General features: G+C 36.4%; 1 protein-coding gene across 1 annotated transcript in view; it reads left to right on the top strand.

Annotated features, from left to right (window-relative positions):
- The window catches only part of VPS13B (vacuolar protein sorting 13 homolog B), a gene marked incomplete at both ends in the record, with an annotated part of 421,628 nt that overhangs the window by 287,359 nt on the left and 107,230 nt on the right, over nt 1-27,039 (top strand). The window contains one exon of the mRNA XM_079533473.1: nt 21,231-21,933. Within this exon, the coding sequence (XP_079389599.1) occupies nt 21,231-21,933 (703 nt within the window). The remainder of the gene's footprint in view (nt 1-21,230; nt 21,934-27,039) is intronic.

Below are 27,039 nucleotides of genomic sequence, written 5' to 3'. Positions count from 1 at the left end.
CAAGTTTTTGACAATGTTTCATTTTACTGAAACTTTGGCATTTTCTCATTAGCTAAGTGTTCACATATGTATATACTAATTATATGCTTCATTAAAACCAGCGTAATATAAAATATTCCCTGTGCCTCATAACCACTACTTATATTAATATTTTTTCTCTCCAGTTCATAGAATTCAGTCATTCTCTGAATCTTCTTGTACTTATTCAGTGAGTGAGATAATGGTACACGAGGGATACTTTATCTTCAGAATAATTGATATTTCCTTTTTATTTATTTATTTTTCCTGGAATCTCGTAGTGTTCAGCATCTTCTGAATTTGTAAGGCAAGACACAACTCTTCCTTTCCAAAAATCTAGCTAATGAGAAGCTGAAGAAACTTTTCCTTTTTCCTGCCCACACAGATTCTGCATCACTGTATGTCTGGATGGAAGTGGGAAATAATTTAGAGGAGCCAAACTGCTTATATTTCACTCTCCTCATCCTGTCAAATCCCAGAAGTTGTTTGTAGCCTGCTAATCTATGTATCACATCATACTCCTTCTCCTTTATCCCTTCCAAATCATGGAGTAAATAAAGGTTGTTTTTTTCACAGTTGTTGAAATACGAAAGTTATAGCAATGAAATGCAATCTGTCTTTGTCTTCCTTGGATACTTTGCAGACACAGGGCCTCTTTTGGATATGAACATTATAAATAAGTATGTATGGGAATATCTTTAATAATTTGTGAAGCAATGTTTTCCCATTGTCAGCAGAATGGATAGAATCAGATTAACCCTACATTTGTATAGGTGCCAAGAACTTTAATTTTGAGTTGGCACTGTTCAGAAGTGCTGCGCAACTGATGTGGACCATATAAATTTATAAGCAGTTTACTAAGCTATTCCTGTAAGCTTTTGGTTGACTACATCCCAAGATATTTATTTGTTCTTTATTATTATCTTCCTTGCATTTTTTAGGTCCTTGTAATGAGTAACAGAATATTTCTGTTTTAAGGTGCTGCTTGCTTTCTCATTAATAAGTTTAAAACTGTACCTTGACTCACTGCGCTGATAATTTTAAATCCAACGTTGTGCTTGTTTACTCATCTCTTCACCATCCTTCAATTAAATGTGCCTATCTGAAAGCACCCCATTTTATTATCTTCATATCGTTCCTTTAGTCAGCAGAGTGAAACATAATACACTGTATGTTGTTCTTTTCATTTCAGTGAACCAAGTAAGGAGCCCACATAGAATTATTCATACTTCACACCTGCTTATTATTTCTTTGCAAGAATCAAAACATAGCTTAGGTTGAAAGGCATCTCTGGACACCATTCTTTTGCTTGAAGCAAGACTACTAAAGTCAGGCTTTCCAGTGCACCTTCCAGCAATTCTTTCTATATTTCCCAGGTCAGAGGTTGCATTACCTCTTTGGGTAACTTTTCTGTGATTAACTCTCACTCTGGCAAATCTCTATATCTATTTTGCTTAATAAAGGTATTAACCATCGCCTCTCAGTATTTCATTTCAGAATCCAAAAACATGATTTCATTAATGGTTTATCGATACAGTTTTGTTGGAGGCATTAGCTGTGCTTTGATGGATTGACATTGATACTGGACTTTTTGCATTTTAGTCACTATTTAAGCAGAACTAACTGAAATTCTTAGTGATTTATGAACTTAAGTAAATTAGGAGGTTTAGCAAACTTCAGTGAAATCTTATAGATTTCCAGAATGAAGATAAAAGTGGTAACTGGAAACATTTGAAGTAGCTAACTGTGGAAGTTGGGAGAATAAAGAGAAAATACACTGGATACATACTGGCTTTGATTAACATTGGAAAAAATTTTCTCATCTGTATTGAAGGAGAAAAATAGGGAAAAAAAAATTGTGTGTGTGTTTGGGAGAGGGGAGCAGCACTAAAGCTGTGAAAACCCTTATATTTTCCCAAATATATTACTAGATCAAATCCTGAGGATTGTTGAGCAAATATAAACATCATTAATCTTAGTTACAAAACTTGATTTAACTTGAAGTTCTTGGTAAATAGAAGGATTAAGTAATTGTCTCTTGCCTCAAAAATACTATGCACCGTGTTGCTCTGTTTTGGTGACATATATATATTTAGTTATCAAATTGGAACTCTGGGCTTAATCTTTAAAAGTGTGATTTCCAAATGGACTGCATTTGGTGGTTTATACAGCAACGGTGTAAGGAATAGTGTAGACAAAAATAATAAAGAAGTGATGATTTATGTGTAAATCTTTCTTTTAAGTGCTTTAATATTCTGTGAAGAATTTCATGCCAGGTCTGCACTGTGGTGTTTTCACTTACAGTAAGCCCTAATTTTACACTCTCTTATAAATTCATCTTTGATGTACAATATACCTATTATACTGACTTCTTCATAGAGTATGGTCTATTGTTGCAAAGAATATTGCTTTGATCTGCTTGGCAGTTTTAAAGTATGGGCGCATATGTGGTGTATGATGAATTACTTGAGGGATAAAGAATGTTGCTGCCTTTTCATAATTATTCACTATTTTGGAATTAATATATGCCAAAATCTTACAAGAAGAAGATATAATACTTGCACATGGAGAGCAGAAACAGAAGTGCTAGGAAAAGAAATATGGGAGTGAAGCGTATTTAGTATACTATATTTCTTCAGTGATGCACCTAAGATTATAGGTGAAATTTTAATAAAAGGGCTATTTTCTTGAAGAAAAAAGCTTCCTCTAAAAGTTTCTTAAATAGCCTTGGAAATTTAATATTCTTCTAGAACTCTCTCAGTATAAATGATTATTGATTTTAATGCTGATTAGTGATAGAACAGGTGAGTTCCCAAGGAGTTGCTTAGTCTGGCAAATCTATTTCCTGATGTCCGTCACTGAATATCCAGAGGTTTTTTGCAAGAGAGCATCTATTTGTCATACAAGCATTTAGAAGTGCAAAATATAAAAAGTCCTCTTTGAAAAAGAAATGAAATACAAAACAACACTTTTTGTGGTCTGCTCCTTTTAATATAAACATGCATGGATAACATATCTTACTGCAAGCCAATATATCTTCTACTCCTGAATGTAAATATGGTCATTGAGATCATTAATCTGTTTTTTTTTAGTTTAGTTTTTTGGGGTTAGTTTTTTTTTTTTTTTTTTTTGTCTGAATTACTTCTCTGTAAGCCTCAAAGTAAGGCTAGACTTGTTGAAAAATATTATTTCTACACAATTATTACTTTTGGTTAAACTCAACCAAAAGAGTGTTCCTGTTTAATTACTATCTACTTTAGAAGTAAGGATTAATGTAGTTATATACAGAAAATGCAGTTATTTTCTATCTTCTCTGAAGAACTTAAAAGATATTTTCAAATCCTTACTTTGTCTTCACAATGTTTTTATGAGGATTATGGCTTCAGGTGAGAAAACAGCTGCACTAGTGAGTACAAGATGCTTGGTTATTAAATGGAAGTTAAGGATCTGAAACCTTTTGCAGAAGATGTCATCTGAAGTTTTCACCCACTCTTCGTCTTCTGGCAGTGTATTTCCTCCTAAGCCCTCCATCCCTATTTGTCATATAGTCTTGTTTGTTTATGTTCTGCTTGCTTGCTTCAGTAGGCTTTAAGTTCGTACCTATTCTACATAATTTGAATGTCACACAGGTAGCTGATATAGTAACACAGTAATGAAAACAAGTATAATGTATTTTTTGAAACAATCACACCCATATATGTCATCTTTTCCATCCGTCATTATTTTCACATTCAGGAATTTTTAATTGCAGTGATGAATGTAATATTCAACGTTCAACTGTTGCAAGTATGGAAGTATTTGCACACAGCAGAACTAGAAGCTGTTTTGGATCCCTCTAAGATCTCTCTGACATTCTGTTATTTCTGCCATCTGAACAGTGAAAAAAGCTTCCAGAATTCTTCAGCTTACTTGCTGTTACCATACTTATTTGTTATTAGTGATTAGAATACAGCAGATCTTGCACAAATGTGAAGTATTCCTGTTCAACTTAAAGAGAAAGAAAGTTTCTCCTGAAGTTTAGGTGGTGAAGGGTAGACCCTTCTGTTGAAATGGTCACACACAGAGTAATCTGGAACTGAAATGTCTGGCTGGAATTTTAAATTGTAACAGGTATATATATTTCAAGCTTAATTTGCATTAATTGCCAATACCAGTGGACACAAATTGTCATTCATCTGGGAGCAGTGTTGAGCAAAAAGAATGGAAAGCTGGTGTCAGAAGGTCTTTGTTTTCTTACAGAAATTCAGGGCATGACCTGTTGATGTTTTCTGCTTTTATAGTATCTGCTTCTAGGTATTTGACTTCTGAGGGCTGTGTCTAGGCTTTCCAAGCACAGGCCTCAGCAGCGTTCATCAGACTGCCAGATGATGTTTTGCTTCTAGACCTGGCATTTGGCCAATCACTTTGAGTGAACTCCACCAGCAGATGTGACATGTTCCATAAGGCTTAGCCCACACTCGGATAAATTGCAAAGACAACCCACCAGCTTCCTGAATAAATGATATTAATATGGGGGAAAAAAAGCAAAAGTTTTTTCAACTTTCGGTTTTTGTTCTTTTACAATGCAAATTTTTGGAGTCTAGCTAATATAAAGGTTGTACATTTTGTAGCAGTCAGGATGTTAACCTGTAATCCTCACAGTAATAGGAAAGGCTGGGGGAAGTACAGCGCTTATCTGCTCAGAACCCAAACAGTACTACCAAACATCTCAGCGAGTGATAGGCAACACACTAACTGCAGCAAATTAGCTGTTGACTGAGATGTCCAAGATGGGAAAGGCAGGCAGCTATAATATATAGCAGCCAATTTCTTTATAGGCCGGCTGAATCAATCTCTACTGATTCATCATATTAGAGACTATACAGGAGTACCTGCAGAAGACATGTCATTCTCTGTCATTACAGATTAAGAAAACATTTCTGATAAGTTGCGATATGCTGCAAAATACTGGCTCTGGAAGTTTGGAAGAGTACTCCTCTATGCTTTTTTACTTACACTTCTTTTTCCTATGCATATGTCTGCTATCAGAGAACAGGAGTCTGAAAGGTCCCTTGGTTTGACCAGCGCAGCCATTTATATGTCCTCTTCTAGCAGATAATTTCAGTTTATGGTACTCTCATCAATCGCCTGTTGTTGCTTCACGGTATGGTAAAGAGCATGATCATTGGCAGACATGCAAAAGTGCCATTGCAATTGCACCTCACATAAAATTTGAAGGAGGGATAGCTAATGGAGTTCATAGCAGTCTTTTTTGTCAATGATACTTTAAGAGAGCAGGCTCTCTTGAGCAAAGAGCAATTAAATGAAACTTCACGTGAGCTTATCAATTATTACCACTATGGAAAACGAGACAAAAAATCAAATCACATTAAAAAAATCTCTTTTTTTTAATTGAAGACAAACGCCACTTTGTTTTCCATTTGTATTTTGTTTAAAAATAATAAAAATCAGAAAACTGGTAAAACAAGTTCCAGATAATACTACTTAAGAAGTCAGACAGCCAAAGTGTGAAGTGGCAGAGGCACATGTTGCACAGATGTTATGTCGGCTGGTTAGTATCCGTATGGAAAGCTTGTGTAATTGGAAGTATTTTTAGTATGCTGAAACTTTGAGAAGTTGGCATCCTCATTTACAAGTTTCTTTTGAAGAATCTGTTTATCTTTTCCCTTTTGATTCCTAAAGTTTAAGGTAATCAGTGTTAGAGAGCCAAAACAGTCTCAGTTTCTGTATATTGTATGGGTCACACAAATTTAGGTATGTCTTGATGTTCAGAAGTGTGTTTGCACATAAAAAAGGTAATGTAGTATGAAGGTAGCTTCCTGAGGGGTTATAGACTTTTTTCATTATACATTTGAAAATTGTTGCAGTAACTAGAAGCAGAGCAAACTTGGTGAATGTTTAACAAGAACATCCCAGAAACAATAGATATTGACATATTAGTCCATAAAAAACTTCTCATAAAATTATCTTTCACAGTGTGCACATTTTTTGTCAGATCTTGCATATCTGCTCAATTTTGGTTCAGTTTTTAAGCTGTAAATTTTCATTTCAGGGAAAGGGGGATAGTGCAGCATATATTCCTATATTGCTGATTTGCTGAGACAGTCCCCAGTGCCAGACTGGGTGGTGAACTGACTGAGAGGAGCCCTTAAGAGACTTGGGGATACTGATGGATGAAAAGTTGAGTATGTGCTGACAGCATGCATGTGCAGCCTGGAAAGCCAACTGTACTTGGGCTGCATTAAAAGAGGGGTAGACAGCAGAGTGACGGAGGTGATTGTCCCCCTCTGCTATGCCTTCGTGAGGCCCCACCTGGAGTATCGCATTCAGGCCTAGGACCCCCTGTAAGGGAAAGGTGTGGAGCTGTTGGAGTTGATCTAGAAATGGCCACAAAGATGATCAGAGGGCTGGAGAACCTCCCCTATGAAGAGAGGCTCGGAGAACTGGTCTTGTTCACCCCAAAGAAGAAAGGGCTGTGGGGTGACCACACTGCAGCCTTTTGATGCGTGGAGGGGGCTTGAAAGAAAGATGGGGAGAGACTTTCAACCAGGGCCTGTGCTGACTGGGTTTCATGTGCCTTTTATTTTCTTAGTCTGTGTTACTTGATTATGTGAACCAGACCCTCGTCTGCTATATGGATTACACTACTTTTGTCTGACGCTAGCCTTAATGGGATAGAGTAAAAGAGAGAAATATTTTGACCAGTCTCTTTATTAAATACCCTGCCTGGAAATATTTTGAATGTAAGTTGTGGATATTATTACATTATCAGGAACTTAAATGTTATCATATTTTAAAATAAAGATGTTTTCTAATAACAGTATGTGAAGTTGATTTAAAACTTTGGATTTCCAGATCATTTAATATAGAAATCAAAAGAAGTTCTTTCTTACAGGGATTATAAAAATATTCATATAAAATAGGTCTAAAATTCAAATGGTTCCTTAAATCTCGGAACATGTAGAAAAATCTCTAATTGTTTAACTTTGTAAATAGTAACAATAGTAAGGAAAACTAGAAACTGTATGAGAATTATGATAGTTTTCCCTAAATCATGAATATAGTTGAAAAAAGTAATAGGTTGAGGGAAGTGATTTTCAGAATCTCTAAAAAGACTGGACAGCATAGAGGCTCAAAACCATCATACGCAGAAGTGTGAGAGAGCATGTGCTTGGAGTTTCTCACACTATGGATATTGAATGTGTCATGGTGATGATTTGCTTAATCATCTGATGAGGAGACGAAAGTTTGAGTGGTAGGTCACACGAAGAATGATTGAGGGCTTTGCATTCTTTGATCCTTACTAATCTTCTCCTTCGAGTCATCTAATGCTGGCACATGTTAGAGTTTGATTCTGAGGCAACTTTACCTTGAGACACCAGTGGTTACAGTTTCTTCCCTATATAGAACATCACCTGCTTGTTACTGCGAAAGACTTTATTCTTGACGCTAATGAACACATGGATGATCTAATTCCCTCGATTTGCAAGTGAAATGTTGTTTTATTTCTTAAAGAGAAAGCTGAGGAATAAGAACAGAAAGGACAGTGGAAGCCAGTGAAACATAACTGAAGTCATTGTCAGTGGATAGTGAGCAATCTTAACTTCTGAAATACTGTGTTTTCTTTGCAAGAAGAATCCTCACTTTCCTCTGACTTTCCTTCATGAGAAACAGTCTTTTTCATTCATTTTAACAAGCTTTTAGAGGTAAATAAAGCTAATATGATCCCTCTGTATGCCAGTCTTCCCAAATAGTATATACTACTTTGTGTTCCCAGCCAAATTTGAAAGCAGACTGGAAGTCTTGATGGTAATTTTTCTTGCTTGTGAAAATCAGGAAATGGATGGAGAGAAACCAAACCAGGTATTACCACCGAGGGAAAGCCATCGTTCAGTAGTTGGCAGGAGACGCTGTTTATCCACTTGTGATCTGGTTGGTTAATTTGGGTTAAAATATGCTGCTCAATCTCATGTGGTTTTTCGTAAGTCCAGAATTTCACTTCAGCACTGTCCTGTTCCTTAAGGAATATTTTATCATGATTATGAATGTCTTCAAGTAGGCATAATCTTTCAGAATATAGTGCTGCTAATAGCTGCCTTCCTACTTCTTCAGTTTTTGTGGCCAGTGGTAGTCGGCTTTCATACTCAGTTAATGCTGCAACATCAGAAACTGCCTAACACAATGTGACATTTTGTAACTCATGCCAGAGATTTTGGCAGGAAAAACAAATGTGGGTATTTTTTTCAAAAACTTATTTACCTGTTCTAGTAGGAGTTCAAAAGAATTTCATATTAGTTAAAGAGTGACAAAAATACTTGTATAAATAAAATTTCTTCTTTACCAATAGTGATTTTAAACATGGAGGAGAATAGCTGTCTGTTTGTAAAAGATGTGGTGGGTGCAAAGATATTCAACAGGTCCAAATTATTTCACTCTTTAGAATAAAGTGATATTTACAGGTTCCTCTCATTGAATTTGCATGAGTCTGACCTGCAGTAATCTCCTTGTGCCATTTGCAACAGTTTTACGCTGAGCAGGATTAGCTAGTCGTATTCCTCTAAGAATTTTTATAGTGTTTTAAACTAAAAAAGTATTTCCTCATCTTTGTTAAAATCAAATGGAAGTTTTTGCATTAAGTCTTGCTTTACAATTTCTGTTGAACAAAGTTATCTTCTTTGGTAGAATGACTTGTAAGGAGTTCAGATGAAGACAAACTTTTTGTATATATGGTATATTTTTTTATTTTTATTTTATTTATATTTTATTATATATTATTATTTGTATATATGGTTGTTTTGTTTATGACATCTTTCTTTTAGTGCAGCATTTAAAATTTTGGAATGGCTAAATGTTTTGAAAGATATATGGCAGGTAGTCATCTTCTGATCTTTTTTTTTGTCAGTGGGCTGTTCTGTTCATAAAGCTTTAAAAGTAAACTTGCAACTTGACAGTGTCAGAGGGAGCACTAAAAATGTAACTTCCTGAGAGTGCCAATAAAAACCCTTAGTTGGAATAGCTGAATAATACTTGCATCATTTTCCTGGTAGCACTACCAGTACTTGGAATCCCACATAGCCACTTGTCGGATGTTTTCCTGAAAATAAAGTGGCCTTTGGTTTGTTCAAGGATACTATCAAAATAAAATCCTTGCCAGTATCTTGAGTCATCACCATACCCTGTTTCCACTGATAGGAAGCTTTGTCTCATCATTTGATTTTGTTGCCAAAAACAGCAAAAAGATCTTTTTGAAGGGCCATGCAGTACTTTTTTGATACTTCCTATAAGCAGACACTTTTATTCCAGTAGAAACCTAGATGCAATTCACGTACTGGGAACGTGGCCGTAAATTTACTTTGTTACTAAGACTCTTCAATGCTTCTTTTCTGCAAAGATAAATAAAAAGGTGAGGAACTAAAGTAAACTCATCCTAAAGAGTAAGGCTTACGAGAAAGGGTCCATTTTGCAAAGCACATCAGGATGACTCAGAAGAATGTATGCATGCCTGTGGATATGGACATGCATACGTACACAGTGAATATCTGAAAATGTCTCATGAACAAATGTTTTGAGTTGCATGTTAGCCTGGAATGTGCAAGCATGCATAACTTAGGCTTATACTTCAAATCTAAGCAGATTTTTTTCAACATATTTGAAATTACCCTAGAGTTTCATTTGTGCCCCTGCAATGCTGCCCAAATTGCATTTACAGTCACACTATGGAAATTTTAAGATGACTGTATTCAAAGTAGGTAGTTTAAATGGAAGAATATAGTTTGATCCTTACCCTAATTGTTAACTTTTGTTTCTGAGACACTTAGAACAAAAGAGATCTGGGATGCGCTACTCTTCCATATCTCTTGAATAAGCCCAGGAATCATACCTTTATTAATTTTACTTTTTTACGTAATTAAAATGTATTCCAACTAGCTGAAAATTTGTTTATTGTAGCTTATCTACTGTGCCAGCTTTAGAGAAAACACCATGAAGTCGGTTGACAAAGGTTTTGTGGTGTAGCCCAGCAGGTGGCTGTGCACCATACACTCATTTGTTCACTCGCCACTTCCCAGTGGGATGGAGGAGAGAATTGGAAAAAAAAAAAGTAGAACCCATGGGTTGAGATAAAACTATTTACTAAGATAGAGAAAAGGAAAAGTATAATAGTTATGACTGTATATATATATGAATGTATTACAGGTGATGCATAAGCAATTGCTCACCGTCCCCCAACCCATGCCCAGTTAGCCCACGAGCAGCAGAAGCGAGTGACATGAACTCCCATCCCCTCCAAAATTGATCTCATATGGCACGGAATATTCCTTTGGCCAGTTTAAGTCAGCTCTCCTCATTCTGTTCCCTCCCAGCTCCTTGCAGCCTTCACTGAGAACAGCCTTGGCTCTGTACAACATTGCTTAGCAGCAACTATAAACAGTGGTATGTTATCAGCACTGTTTTCCTCCTAGAAGCAAAACAGCATTATACCAGACACTGAAGATAAGTCAATTCCAGCTGAAACTAAGACAATATTCACCCGTTATTCCATACCATTTGCAGGTCCCACAATTTTTACACATCCTAATCAATTACCATCACCTATCTTATTTTTTTCTTTTCAGATATACGCACACATATTGTTTCCATAGTCAATGAGGCATCCATTTAGTTCGTAACTTTAAATTTAATCTGTCATAGCACTCCTTTGGTGCAGAAGAGGTAAAAAGTTTTCATGACATTTTTTGCTTGTACTGCTGCCTCTTCCTTCGTACTTAACTCAGTGGGAAAAGACAGTTGTGTTGATTAACTGTCTTACAGGATTCAAAGAAGGAGTTCTGGCAAAATGAGCAATTCTGATGCTAGCAAAGATTTTTTTTGTTACTGTTTCTGAATTCATCTGAAGCCCAACAATTTATTTTTGTGCTATGCTCTCTTGCAGGAAACTTCATTTATCTCAGCAGCAATAATTCCCAATAGTCTTGAATATTTGAATGTTGTACTAGGTATTTGTTGAACAAGGCTGAGAATGTAATATTGTTCCTTCCCAGATAGAGACACGTAGTTCAGACTAGAAGTATAATTAACAGTTTAGCTATTTGTGTGTGTTTGATGTATTCTGCCATCTACCAGAAAAGCCAATATTGTAAAATTGCAGTAAACTACTTTTTAAGATTGAGAGCAATTAACCTTCAGTACGGGGACTAGGCTTTCCCCTTTCTGCCTCCAGTTACAAGGCCCACAAAGGACTGCTGTAGGCCCTGTGGCTTTGATTAATATGATAAAATCCAGTCCTATTTGTATTCTTATTTAGATAGTCTATTATCTATACAGTTACAGTTGTCTCACTGACATGCACTGCAGAATGTTTTTGGTGAGTACAGAGAAAATTGAAAAGCAGCATATTTCCAATATTACAGATATTTCCATTTGTACATTTTTACAGCTAGCTTCACTCTGATTGAGATACCAGCTGCTGTATCAGTGAAATCATGGATTGTGATTGTGATAGACGCTGATATGAGTCATGCACATCGTGCTAATAACTTCTACTGAATCAAACTCAGATTTCCAGCCATCTCAAATTACCCTGAACTAATTTCTGTAGTTAGCTGGCCACCAGTACCTATACAGAGACAAGATTCTAGAGCTATTAGATTTTTGTATGTACTATGTGACTGATGTTTCTGCTATGCTAGTCAGTGTTTTTGCTTAGTATCATTTCATGTTAGAATTTTTTTCCTCAGTATGTATTTCTAGGTGTTTCCAACTTATTTCATTAGCTCTGTACCTTCTGCGCAAACTACCTGTGACTCACTGCATGAATCAGGACTGAAAGCTTCGGTCTGGACTACTCCTAACATTTCCACTAATTTTAGCTCTCTCCATCAAAATATAGGAATATACTTTGCGATTTGGTAGAATACTATCAGAAATGAACACTGGCAACTATTTCATATTATTGGGAGGCCGGATAAAGTCAAGAATGCATAAAACTGAGCTTGTGCAGCAAAAAGGGCCCAGGAGTGCTGGCTGACAGCTGGCTTAGCATGTGCCAGCAGTGTGTCCAGATGACCAAGAAAGCAAATGGCATCCTGACCACTATCAGACATAGTGTGGCCAGCAGGATTAGGGAAGTGACCGTGCCTCTGTTCTCAGCACTGGCGATACCACAACACAAACACTGTGTTCAGTTTTGGACCCTTTGCTATAATGACATAGAGTTGCTTGAGCATGTGCAAAGAATAACAAAGCTGGTGAAAGGATTAGAAAACAAGACTTTCAGGGAGTGACTGGAGGAACTGGGATTGTTTAATCTGGAGAAGAGAAAGTTGAGGGGAGACCTCATCACTCTCTCCAATTACCTGAAAGAAGATTGCAGCAAGGAGGGTATTGGTCTCTTTTCTCAAGTGACAAGTGATAGGACTTGAGGAAACAGTCTGAAGTTGCTCCAGAGGAGGTTAGATTGGACGTAAGGAGGAGTTACTTCATGGAGAGGGTGAGCAAGCCTTGAAATAAGTTGCCCAGGGAAGAGTGGCACCATCCCTGGAGATATAAGAGACATTTGGACATGGTACTGAGGAACCTGGTTTAGTGATGAGACTTGTTAGGTCAGGTTGGTGGTTGTGCTTGTTGATGTTGAATGTCTTTGCCAACATAGGTGATTCTTTGGTTGTAAAATTTGTTAACTGAATAGGGATCCCGCCCACAAATTTCATCCAGGTCATCTGAAGAACAGTGAATTAAGGTAGTATTTTGGGAAGTCAGGAAATCTTTTCTTCTTATAACTTCAGGAGTAATTAGGTGTGTGTGTTTGGACTAGTTCATCTGTAATCTTGCCTGCATCATCTTTGGTTTCTTACTGGGATGTGTAATCTGGACTCCAAAATTAGGTTGATAATGATCAGTCATTTGTGGTGATTCCTACGCTCCCAAAATGCAGAGAGGAGAAAGTAACAAAGATTCAGAATCACAAATAATTTATCATGAAACTATCATTGTCTTTCAGTAGGAGATGGACACCAAACTAATCAACATGTTTTTTAAAATCTCCTGCTGTTTCATAAAATTCATTCCAACTGGCAAAAAGGCATTTTCTCCAGATAAGTGTTTATTAGATAATGAGCATCTGGGATTTCTGTGTTTATTAGCTCCTTGGTGTTCATTCTCAATAGGCTGGGTGCTTCACTGGGTATTTGTCCAGATTTGTCTGCTTTGAAGCCTAGCAAGTGTTATTTATGCCAAAGATCAGTTGTGCCCAGCTACCAGATTAATAAATGTCAGGAGGTTAGTCTGGGTGAATTGCCAGTGTTCATGTATTTCTAAGCAAGCAGAACCTGAACTCAATTGCAAGCGTTTCAGGAGTGTTGCAGCCTGTGCTGCAGACTGATAGAGAATTTTCCATTATGTAAAATGATATTGAAATCTGTTTTTTAAATAAAAGATGTACGTTTTTGTGATATGCATTTTGTATACATGATATCAATATAAGTACATGGTAAAGATTATCTCTGTAAGCATTTAAAATTTGTTAGTATTTGTGTAGTAATTCAAGCAGAACATTGGTCGCTTATATGCTGTTGGCTCTTTTTTTCCATTCATTAATTTTATACTTTCCTTTAACTCTTATTTTGCTGTAGATGAAATGTGAGTATTTTGTGATGGCCTACACCAAACTAACTGTATTCTGAAACTCTTAATTTACAGGTCTTTAGTTCTTATGGTACTTCATGTGCTTTATTTCCCCATTATGTCTTTTTGTAAGGTGCTCTACAGAAATTGAAAGATGATTTAGTCAAAAACTGAACAAGGTAGAAGTGTATCTGGCTTGATACACATGAAATGTAACAACTTCAAAAAAAAAAAATAAAAAAAATTAAGGCAGAAAAGATAATTTTCCAGACATCTGGAAGCTTTAAAACCTTAGGCACTCAACATCCCAGTATATATTTCAGTGAGCAATTGTGTGCCAGCAGTTGGATATTTCTCACTGGAGATTGCTGCACTGTGGATTTTTCTGGCATGTAGTCTGACTCAGTCTGACATTACTGGAAATAGTGTAGAAGGAAGTTTGTTGACTTGAGCAATGTTTGTGTGTAATATCTCCTTATCTGTTGTGGTTTTAGTTATTTTAATTGTCTTTAAGATGCTGAAAACATGCAAGGCTCTAATATATCTGAAGGAAAATGGGCATTTCATTTGGTACATGGTTCACTTCACTCCACACTTGTTTGATTAAGGGGCTGCAGGTAGATTCTACGTTCTCATAGTCAGCTAACAATTTACTGTGTTACAATAATGACTAATTTTGTTGTTCATACATTCATTCATCCTTTCCTTGAAAACAATGTCTAAATTATCATTCCAAGGCTTTGCTGAAACTGGCTTTGAATCACTGCCATGGTATTTGGCATCTGGTTCTGCACCTTTTCAGTTATTTTACAGAATATTAAATATTAGTTAATGGCAGAATATTCCAACTTACTCCAATGGGAGTTAACAACTTTGTTAAACTTCTCATTTCTGTATGTCATAACACTGAATCATCTGATATTTTATATTTATTATTCTTAACTGATCTAAAAATTGTTGAGTTCTCACTTTAAAAATCCTCATCACTTAAGAGAGTTTCTGATCTATAATTGATCACCAGGTCAAGAAAACAGAGTGTGTTGCACCCAGATTTTTTTGCACCTAATCCCAGTAGAGGAGGAAGTACCACCCAGTAGCACTGTGATTTCCTAGGGCTGGTCAGTGGCAGTACCCCTTCAAGTAATCCCACTGCAGGCTATGCAATGGCCAACCTATTTATGTTGCCATACTGGGCTCTGAAATATGACCATTGGTCTTCCTCTACTGTTTGAATGCAGTCTTTCTGTTGTGAAACTACAGCCTTAAGTATTTAAACTTGCAAGTATTTACATGATTGTTGTTGCTTGTTTTGTTGTGCTTTTTTTTTTCAGCACATCAGTGTATTTGAGTTAACTCAGCCTCATGATACGTTCAGTTAACTTGGTGAGACAAAGTTCTTTCTGTAAGATCAGATCAATGCTAAATCACAGTTTGATTGAGTACTCTTTCTGCATGGAAATGGGATTTAGATCTGAGACTAGTACAACAGCAGCCTAATATTGAAATTTTAATGCTGAAATGCTAGAGAATATCATGCAAAATCAAGATGAAGTATTCTTTCAGCAGGTCCAAGTGAAGTATACATGTAAGTCTCTCATGGGAAAAGATTGTTTCTTGGCCCAAACCTGAAAAAGAATGTGCTAAAATGAACAAATCCTCATCGTGTTTAAAGTAAAAATATATATTTATTTTAATACAGATTTTTTTTAATGTAAAAAAAAGATGCAAACTTAAAATATCTGAAATTAAATTTGAAAAAGTAGTGCAAAAAGCTAATACGTTTTTTAAAAAAATTCTGCTGTTATAATTGCTGTTGGACAAAGAATTCTGCCAGATTTTAACCTGTTTTTCTTTCAACTTGTAAATACATCCTTAAAAATAATAATAATTAAAAAAAAAGAACGTAGAGCCTTACTGGCCTTTAGTCGTATAGCATAACAAAAATACTGCTTATATTAAGATTAAAAAACAATAATTCTGCTGGAGTTAGGATTTAGCATTTGCATATAACCATGTTGCAATTGGGACATTTAGCATGGCTTTGATTTATGCATATTTGAATCAATGTTTAATAGAATGTGGCCTCTTAACCCAGATTTGAGGAGGTGGAAGAACATTACAGAAAAAAAGCTGAGTTTGTACTGCTCCTCTCCATCCCATCTTTCACATAATTCCTGCAGTACTGTCAAAACTCAAATTGAATTCTGGAGGTCTGTGAGACTATATACACCACAATCACAAAACAACAATCATGTTGTTTTACAGCAAATTCTGATTAAAAAGAAAATCTGTTAGTGGAAAAATACATTTGACTTTTATATGAAATAAACTGTTTCAGAAATTTCTGATATTCCTTGGTTTTACTTAATTTAATAGTTCCCTTTTTGTAGGAAGCTTTGGATATAGAACTCTTTCTGCATTGTTACATCAGTACAAATGCCAACAAGTTGTCTATAGTAAGCTGCAGGACTGAAGTTTTAATTTAAAACTTAAGGGTAATTGTATTAGACCGGAAGAAGTAATTTAGTACCATGAAATGTTTATGTGTGTGTTTCATTATATCTTCCATGTCAGATTAATGAGCCAGTGTAAAAAATGATTACCAGAATTTTAGTCATTTATATAACTTATGTACAAATCAAAATAAAACTGTTTTGTAGAACAATGTAGTAAACAGCTTTACAAAAATAAATCTTTGGAAAACAGTGGTGCATCAAAGACAGTTAGAGAATCTTTGATGAAATAGATCAAGTATCTAGAATAAATCCAGAAAGAAAATACATGTTGTTTTCTTCTTGATTCCAGTTTAAGCACAACATGGGGAAGAAAATGAAAGACATTCCTTTTTTGTAGCTCACTTTTTGTGGTAAGCAGTTTTTATTTCCATGAAAATACTACTGCTTTAGGAAGAGAAATAGAACTAGGTCACATGTCACAGTGATGTACCAGATGTGATTGGCACTTTGATTCTGTGGTTTCACACTTGTGACTCTTTCCATAATTTATGTAATGTGAAGAATGATCTCATGATTGGCTGAAGGTTTTTGATCAGAGTTAAGGAATGGCTGTGCTGGAGGCTGGAAATTTTACTTCAATAGAGCCATTATATAACCATAATTAATCTGAGAAGCTGGAAAAATTATGCAGATGTAGATGTTTTTGATCTTGAGCAGTTGCACTTCCAAAGATTATATTGCTTACCGTGGATCTATTAATTAGATAATTAGTCTGTAAAGTGCCAGTATAAGAAAATAAAACTGATGGAAAGGTTTACAGTGGAATTTCACACATGTTTACATTTATTATTGTTGAAAACTCTTGAGAGACTAAGAAAGTGAAGATGTAATGAAAACCGTTGTCAGTTGTACAACACCATTCTCTGATTTGGAAAACATGTTAATAGTCTAAAGTCTATTTGTGTGTTTACCTTGATAGTTTTATTGCGTCTCTTTATGATGTGAAAACTTTGAAGATAAGACTCTACCATCTGAAAGCTTTTATCAGAAATAGAAAATAAATGAGTTACCTGGCTACGGTTGCACTGGCTTCAGGTGGGAGTGCTTGCCAATTCTGTAAAGCAAATCTATTTATTTACTTGGATTTTATGATGTACTTCTTAGTGTGTACTCAGTGTGCAGGACATGCTATTTCCATGCCCTTTCACTAGATGGATATATATGTCATATGCCCTATTGAACTCAAGGGGTTAAGCTAGAAAAGTTACCTATCTCAACACATGAAAAGGAAGAATTAGCCGTTGTTCCCTAGCTACTCGTGTAGCTTTCAACACCTTTCCTATGGTGTCTAGTATTGATAGGATATATAACTGTGAAAAGATGAGAAAATGCACTGAAGTGATCTAAGTAAACTATCATCTTGACATGTTTTTTCTAGCTATTGAAAACCTTTCCATATTGCAACTCATTCTGACAGTGAAACTGTAGAATTCCTCTGATTTAAGTACCATCTGGTTATGCTCAAAGCTTTAAAGCTATTATCTCAGCATAAAATTTCAGCATCCTATACTTTTTTCTTCGCCAAACTATCCATTTTTAAGCCACAAATATTTTTCCAGTCCTTTCAGATTTTATCTAAAAGTATATTTTAACAGTATTTAAATAGTTCTTAAACAATAACAATTTATCTTGATAGATGACATGCTGTGTTTTTTCATTTTATTTTAATTAGCCATTGTGGAACCAAATTCCCTTTTGTTTTACTCCTTTGAATATTGTTTAATTACAGTTATCATGCCAAATATCTTAAAGGTTATTTTACCAATACAGTTTCATTTAACATAAGCCATGTGGAATCAATAGTCCTGTTTCCTAAAGTGAATGCTTGGAAAATCTTACATTCATATGTTAAGAGTACACATCCTTTCCTCATTAGTTGGAAAGTACAGGGATTTTGGCACAGGTTCTGTGTGGAAGCATTGTGCAGCTTTTATATGGATTTTGTTTTTAGCCTTTGATGACACTGTTTAGAATAGGAAGTATCTAATAAGTAAAGCATTTTGTCTAATGTGCTGCCAGTGTGTTTAATATATGCCTGGAGGTCTGAAACATTATCTTCTCCACTACAGTAATATGCATTTAATTCTCTGAAAGCAGAAGGTCGAACTTTTAAAAGGGACTCAAAGTACATTTTCAACTAAAATAATTTAAAACACATGGGATAGGGGACCAGAGTAATGTACAGTTGGTTTTTATGGTTTAATCATAATCATGTTAATGCACACCAGTAGCTAATTAAAGAAAACTTTTATTGTTCATTTTAAATGGGTTATGTAAAGAGTAAGAGAATTGATATAATACAGCCCAATGATAAATGTTACCATTGCATTTGCTAGCAACAAGCTGATATCGCTGTTCGTGACATCTTTAAAGTATTGGCCTATTTATTCTACAGTAAAGCAAAAATCTTTTCGAAGGAGTTATCCTGAGGGTCCTTGCCTCTCATGTGCTATCCCATTAGAGGAATAGCTAAATGATGCCCAGGTTCATTACTAGGCATATTTTTGGGTTAGCTGTGCGACTTGGAAGAGGACTTGATGCTTACTGAGCAGAAATAGATGCAAAAAGTTCCAGTGGTACTTCTGCACCTTTATTGTGTAAACAGTAGTGTTATTAAAGGCTGTCTTGCAAATCATTCCTCACTTGTTCCAACCTTTGTAATACATATGGTAAGAGAATAAATAAGTCAAAGTTTAATTGTGGAACTGGGTGGCATGGAAAATTGCAGTAGTATGTGATGCTTTTTTGCATTTTGGGCGGTGGTTCATGTCTCAAGCCGCTTAATACTGAGCAGAAGTTGCCTTCTGACTGCTGTTCAGTGACCTGCATGAATTGACTCAGGGGCCTCAGTAATTCTTTCAGTTGAGTGTCCACATAGCAGGAAACGCAGCAGTTGGGACCAATTAACACCCTTGCAGTAGTCTTAGCAGAGATGCTAAGATCTGAATGGGGATGGAGGCAGAGCTGCTTTTCTACCTTCCTTGAGGTGCTTCACACAGAAAAGTGTATTTAATACATATTGACTTATAAAACAACACAGAAAAAAGGAACTAGGTTTTTAGTCAAATACATTTGACCTAAAGAAGTGAGAAAATGCATTCAGAAAACAGGACGCAATTCTCCTCAGAACTCTGTGCTCTAAGAAGATTTTTTATAATTTTGAACTAAAGGCTGTTCATCAATTAATTGTTGGGCGTAGCAGCAGATGCCTTCTACTTCTTTTCGGTCAGTTTTTCCATGGAATGACATAGCAACATCGTTCCATAGCTCCATCCCTTCTGTCTTTTGCTGGCCCTGAATGCATGAGCAATGAAACCATCTATGTTGTTTTGAAAGTACCCTCAGTACAGGATATGGGCAAAACGCTTTTTAGTTTACCAGACTGAGGGGCTGAGACATAAATAGTATAACTTTGCTAGCTTATCAGGAGGAGTCATGGTTCCTTTGCTTATAATGCAAGTAATTCGTTAGAATGGTCTCCAGATATTTTTACAGAGGCTGCATTAAAAGTGATATCACTTTTACAAGTCAGTGATACGAGTCTGTCATACAAATCAGCCGCAAGGAAGTTTATTAGTTATTTGAAAAATATGTACATGAGTGCATCTGAAAAGATTGTAACCAGAGCTGGCAAAAACCTTTTCAAAGAAAATCTCGGCTAGTTAAGGGTTCTGTTTTAGGATTTCCTCTGTAATACTTTTCTCCAGTATGGTCATGCCTTTAAAGAAAAAGGGGGAGGGTTTTTTTTCCCTTTCTTTCAGAAAGAACAATATAAAGAAACCTTTTAAAAAAGCGGCTTTTCTTTAATGTCTCCAACCACCTTATTTCTACAGGGGGAGCAAATTGCAGGAAGTGCCAGGGTCCACATTCTCTCCCAGTATTGTATCCTCCTGTTGCTGTCAAAAACACTGTACTGCTTTGGATGAATTGTGAATCTGATTGATTAGGGCATTTCTTATGTTAACTTGTACTATATGGAGCAGAAATGTTTCTTCTGGGCAGCACAGATGGAAGTGCTGGTTATGCTGTGGAAGCTATGATGGGTGATACACATCTGCAAACTCCGAATGAATCACAGGGGTTGATTTACATCATTGTTGTTATTATTATTATTGAATTTATGCAGTCTTTTTTTTTCCAAATAGTTTTGCGTATAGACTTCCTACCTTCTCTTCAAGTTCTTGTAGGATTTCTGTTTGTTTCAGTAGCAGAATTTGGAGTGAAATATTTGTAACTTGAAGCACCTCCCTGTTTTGGGTCTCTCTTTCTTGCTATACTACTCTGTCCCTGGATAGTAACCCCTGCAGATTTGTTTTGTTTCACTGTTGTATTTCCCACAACAGGTTTTTTTTTTACTGTCTCTTCAGTGATGTATGTTTTCTTTTTGAAGTATGTCGATATGCAATGATTTCTTATCTGAAACCCTGTGGATGTCACAGATGAGATAATGTACACTGGGTGGGCCCAGCTAAGCTAAGGATCACACTGTCACAGGGGCAGTCTATAGACACTTCAACTTTGAAATTTTATATAAGGCAGCTGCCATTTCCATTTCTCTAAGAAAAATATTCTTTCTACAACATAATATTTACTCTTTTCATCTTACAATTTCTGTTTTGTCATTCTGTGATTTTGTATTAGGTTTATATTGCATTCTGTTTCTTACAATCACAGAAAAATGTTTGTACTCAAAACTGGAAAATACTTATGATGGAGCTTTTTATTTACAATGTATTCTTTTACAGAGATATGGATTAAGCCATAAATTTCTTGTAGAATCTTTCAAGTATAACAAATGACTTTTTGAAGAATGAAGTTTAAACCTAGAAATCATTATTCCTTTTATTTTTCTTTCACATATTGTTTTGGCACTTCATCCGTTGAGAGTCATCATCTCATTGGAACAGACACCTGCTGTGTTTTCTTGAGTGATTACTGTGTTTAAGTTAACTTGGCAGATATTTTTTATAATTCTCTTTTTTGACATCGTGTTTATATAGTGATTGTTTGCTGCCACTGAAATGGAAACAGCTGGGATACCGATATCATCAGCTAATACAATATTTTCTTTTGAAGGTTTCCAAAGAAGAGCAAAAAAAAATGGATGTATCAGATGGAGGAACTGTTGAGACTTCTTCCCGGTACAGTGGGGCACAGGACAGTGGAATTGGCAGCGACAGCGTTAAGATCAGGATTGTTCAGATTGAGCAGCATAGTGGCACCAGCCAGCACCGCATTGCCCGGCCCTCCCGCCAGTCGTCCATTGTGAAGAACCTCAATTTCATCCCTTTTGACATTTTTGTTACAGCAAGTCGGATCTCCTTGATGACTTACTCATGCACTGCTTTACCTAAGTCGAAATCGGCACAAGATCAGAAAGATGGTGAGAAAATAAGCAAAAGCTCCTTGAACCTTCCAGAAGCAGGCTCAGGTAGCAGCCACGATGCAAAGAGGCCCAGTCAGCCATCTATTTCATCCGTCACAGCAGACGACCTTTTGAACAGCAATGTTCCCCTGACTTCTGGAAGAAAAACAGGTCTTTTGTCACTGGAAACCCTGCATGCTTCCACAAGGTCCTCTGCTCGACAAGCCCTTGGTATAACTATTGTTCGGCAACCTGGTCGCAGGGGCACGGGTGACATAGAGCTACAGCCATTTCTTTACCTGGTTGTATCACAGCCCTCCGTGCTCCTCAGCTGCCACCACCGAAAGCAGAAGATAGAAGTGTCGGTGTTTGATGCTGGGCTTAAGGGAGTAGCTTCAGACTACAAGTGTACAGGTAAGGTCATTGAACAGTCATTCCTGGCTATAAATGTCAAAGAGGTGGCACTCCACATTACTGGAGTGGCGCAAAGGAAAACAACTGACAGACTTCTAGGACATCTTTACAAATTAATCAGTACATAGTTGTGTTTTAAGGATTGTACAGCGTATAATCTGTAGCGTAGCTGAATCACATTAAGTGTGTGAAGCATTTGAAATTAATTAAGATCTGACTTTTTAGCAACCAGCTCTTCCTGCCCCTCAGTATTACTTTCTCAGCACCGGATTGTCATAGGGATTGTCACATTACTCTAACTCCTTGTTTTATTCTAATGACAGAAGAGTTGTAAACCAAGGAGATTTCATGAAAAGCATTTCTTATGGTTGAATATCGCAGTATTTGCCCATATAAATATACTGATAACATTTAAAGAAAAGCATTAGAGAAGTACCTGATAAAAATCGTTTTCACTCTCGTGTGTATTCCTGAAGAGAGAAATGAAATCATTGCAGTTCATTTGCCTGACTGCTGGAACAGAGAATAAGAATTTAATGAGATGTATGGTTACTTTGCAGACTGTTGGCAAATAAATAATAAAAACTATTCTTGAGGATGCAGGGACCTGATCTGAGAAGGCAGCCAGAGAAGTATGGCTTATTACAAATAAAATGGCCAAAGTTCTGTCTATTCTGCTCCTACAATTAGCTTTCAGTGTGTTTTTTTTAATACCTTTGTATGTAGGGCAACATTTTTATATTAAAAAAAAAAAATAGGCTCTGGTCTCAAGTTAAAATCATGCCTTCCTAGAAATTGAAAGTGAGTCAGAGAGGACAGAAGCATGTTGTAAAGATGGCAGCTTGAGAGCACACAACTTGCCAGTTAGATCTGAAGAGGTTTTCCTGGGCAGCCAAGAATTAGCCCTGCATGGTTTTTACTCTTTTCTTTAGCTTTTTGTCTGTCAGGCAAAGGTAAAATTGTGTGGAGGTGGGAGTCAGGCATTATGTGGAGACAGAAGTTCTGTTCTCATCCTGCTGCTTTTGTGGGCAGTAATAAATATCTTACTCGTGTGCCAGATAGAATCCTGTGCTTCTGCCAAAGCATTATGGTTTTTTTCAAAAGAGTTTGAGAAGGTGGATGCCAAAGTTCCAGTGCCTAAAAACACCATCCTAAATTCATTAATAAGTGAATAAAACTAATCCACACTTAAACACAACTAAACAGGTAGTATAAAATTTTTATTGTCTCAGGTTAGGAAGACCTGCTGTGTTTGTGGTTGCATCATTCAGCATTTAATGTTGTCGTTGCATTGTTGTAACATGAATTTTTGGAATTTTCTATTTTTACTTTCTAGCGTTCATATTAGAGGGAAAATGGCAATTAGCCATTAGCCAACATATCTTTATATGTGTGTGTGTATGTATGTACATTGATGTACCATATATATTACATAGCATACAATGCAACATCAGGAGCCTTTTACTGCATTTTCGAAGTTGCTGTAGTCAATTTCATCAATCACTCAAATTTTTCATGGTGTTGTGACTGTTTGCTGACTGTTGTATCTGAAAGAGATATATCATTGTGATGAAGTATATTTTATAAATTGAGATGACTCTGGGGTTTAAGTATAATATATGTTGTTTGTTATGAAGTTTTATTGGAAATTCAGTGGGGGTGGTTTCTCATTACTTATACTAATGCAGTTTAACTTACATAGTTGAACAGTAGTAGACCAATGTAGATTATATCCAAAATATGCTAATAAAAACTGTGACATTTCAAATCATATTATCTGCATATGTAAACACCATATATGCTGCATAAGAATATTTTAGTTCATCTGCACTGGGTTCAGGTCTGAGGAAATACTGTGCTATAATTTCTCAGGCTTTTTAGGAAAAAAATCTACATTTCTAAAACAATCCTCTCAAATCTTGCATGGCAGAAACAAATATGTAGGTTGCTCTGAAAATATTTATTTTTATTCGAACTACAACAGATACAAAGAGCATAATAACACTGTTTGATAGAACAAGTTCTCAGCCACAAAACATGATTTTTCAACATAGTCACCACCAGCAGCTGTGCATTTTTGCTAGCAGTGTAGAGGCTGCATGCCACGCTCGTAAAACTCTGCACATAGAGAGGTGACTCGCTGTCACTGCTGCTGAAGTGCACCACCCACCACCTCCCTGAGCTCAGATTCATTGTTGGTCTCCATAGACATTCATCAGCGAATGTCAATGGGTGCCATTCTTCTGCGTGGAGGAATTCAGTGATGCACCTTTGCTCTGATACACACGTCCACGTCAAACGCCATTTTGTCAGGCTGCCCCTCTGCTGCCACGGCACAACACGTAACATAATACTGAGGAAGTTCAGCCTCTGCTGCCATACCAACATCCGCTTCTGACAGCGTGGGCCAAATAACGAAATAGGAGAAATTACTTTCAGAGCAATCCTCATACAAGATAGTGTTGTGAAATAGGGAAGGTGTTGCTTTTTGATGGCTCCGAAGGTAACTTTGGGTTAAAGATAAGCTAATCACAGTTTAGACCTTATTATGGTTCTTATCCTTTACATTAAAGTATGTTTAAAAATTCACTGTTCACTTGTAAGTCAACAGAGAATATGTTTCTTATGAAAGTCTATCTTATGAGTTTTTTGAATAAAATAGGGAAATTATCCTGTAAAACTGCACTAGCATGAATTCTGTGGTGAATAATAATTAATGCTGGGCTAACGACAAAATGAATTTTGCGATAATTTACTAGTTTGAACATGTGCAGAAATTAAGTTTTTAATACTGTTACAGGGCCACATAAGTTTTACCTGGGATAAGGGTTTTGTTCATGTTTTAGGAAGAATTCAAGTTAATAAAGCTTGAACTTGAGGACTTTTACACTGTTGTCACTGTTAGGTGTGAGAGAATATTGCACAGTGGCTGTAATACCAAGCTGCGTCCAAAGAGCTTGGCTCCTCTGTTTGCTAGCTGTGGTGATTTTTTTTTGCGTGTCCTGAAAGATGGAAGAAATAAGAATGTATTAAGAAAGCAGGAGAAAATAGAATATTTAAAAGTTAAGTACTGTTAGAGTGTCAATTAGCAGTTACACATTTCCAGCAGGCCAGTGTCTGAATTTGTGGGAGTTTGCCTGCCTTGAAGCTAGAGACTAGTGGCTGTGCTTTCAATTTCCTCAGTATTTCCCTCAAACCATGTCCACTTGCAAGGCAGTTTGTAGAAGGGGAAAACTTATTAGGTTATTATGTTAGTTCAATTTGAGTATGGATGTGCTAAGCTGCTTCATTTGTGTTTTAAATTATTTCTGTACTTGCACAGCTTGATTGCAGTTATATAGTATATATAGTATTATATACCGGCTTAGTGCCCGGTATAGGAACTAAAAATCAAAGTAAGTAAACTAATGGGATAAATATTAAACCCTTAATAAATGTTACTAAAATGACCAGTTGTTCCCTGAGGTGGCTTCTAAGATCCTATAGAAGTAGCCTAAAAGATACTATAAAACAACATTTTTTATTCATTGCTCATCCTACGTTTAAAAACTGGCATCTGCTAACTGTTAGTTTTTGCTTACAGAGAGTTGGCCATTTCTACTTAAATAAAAATGGGTGCAATTGTTTTTAATGTAACCTCATAAGCTGCTTTTACAAATATTTTCTTAAACTTTTATTTGCTTTGTTTCAGGTAATGTAATCCAGATACAAAATTGCCTCATTTCCTGAGCATTGTGCTCTGGGCATTCTTGAAAAATCTTTTTTCTATTTGTTTGTTTGTTTATTTTCAAAGAGGAGATTGTGCTTCTTACTCATTTTAAAGGAGGGAAATTTCCAAATAGATGTGTTATGCATGGAATTTCTTCAACTTCCTCCAGTGAAGCATTTGCAAAGAAATAGCCATTGTGAGGCCATCCAAAAATATTCTTTTTTTATTATTTTTTTTAGCACCCACGCCTTTGATGGCAGGGGGTCCATGAAGAGCAGATGCAGTAGCTAAGACCACATGTAACCTCTGATCTAATGGAAAGCTTAGGCAGAATGGAGAGAAGTGCGGGTTGGATCTGGCAGGAAGTCTGATTCACCACCTCTCTGTCAGCTTGTGCTTCCTACGAGGAGACAAGGATATAAGACTGTTCCCTAGCCCAGCACTGAGGGAGTTCTGCTGGAATGTCACCTGTTCCCCCCCGAGTATATTTAGTGACCAGTACATCTGCATCCATGGCTGTACGGGTGTGCAGCCCTAGCAGTAAAGATGAGCTGGCTTAGGAGTGTACATTCCTTGTAATACTGTAAATGCTGATTTTTTAACTCCCTGACACAGCATTTGTGAGTGTGCTAACAGAAATGTTTTCCCATTATGTTTTCTAAATTCCAATGGAAACCATTTTAAAAATAAGACCAAGCATCCCAGTCTGGAGTTGGAAATACAGAGGAGATTGCAGCATCATACTGGCTTGCAAAATTGACTACAGACCAAACTATGATTCATCCATTGAAATAAAAACCCATTGCAGACCTCCTTTGGCCTGGGTGAGGTTCCAGCTGGAGGGGCCAAGTAGCCATTCGGCACACGGCTCGGTAGACCAGTCCCCTGCTGGGAATTCCTGAGGCCCAGTGTTAAGGTCTGCTCCAGGCTTTGCCCCCATGATGTCCTAGCTGCCAAGAACCACATTTTGTAACATGAAAATCTTCAAGATCTGACATTTCTCCTGTCTCCCTTCTTTCCTCCTTGATCTCCCATCTCTTCAGAAGTTGGGGTTTTGTTGGCTGCTATTAACATGAGGAGGAAGTATCAAAAGTTATAAATTCAAAGCAAGTTCAGGTACTTCATAAACTGTTAATTTCAGAGGTGAGACCTGGAACTTAACAGGACTAAAAGTGGCTTGGAATATTTGGTGGATTCAAAAATGAACAGAGATATTTTTTTATTTCTAATAATAATAATTTAAAAAAAAAAAACAGATAAAAATGTGGAAATATTCAAGGCCTCACAGCTTTTCGGTCTTAGAGATTTTAAATTACAGACTTAGTTGTCAATCTGTGATTGTTGTCTCACCATTTTTCTTTTGCTGCTATAGACATATTTTTCACATTGCCTAGAGG

The sequence above is a fragment of the Tetrao urogallus genome, assembly GCF_951394365.1.
Source record: "Tetrao urogallus genome assembly, chromosome: 3".
NCBI lineage: Eukaryota > Metazoa > Chordata > Aves > Galliformes > Phasianidae > Tetrao > Tetrao urogallus.
This window is presented reverse-complemented; position numbering and strand designations above follow the sequence as displayed.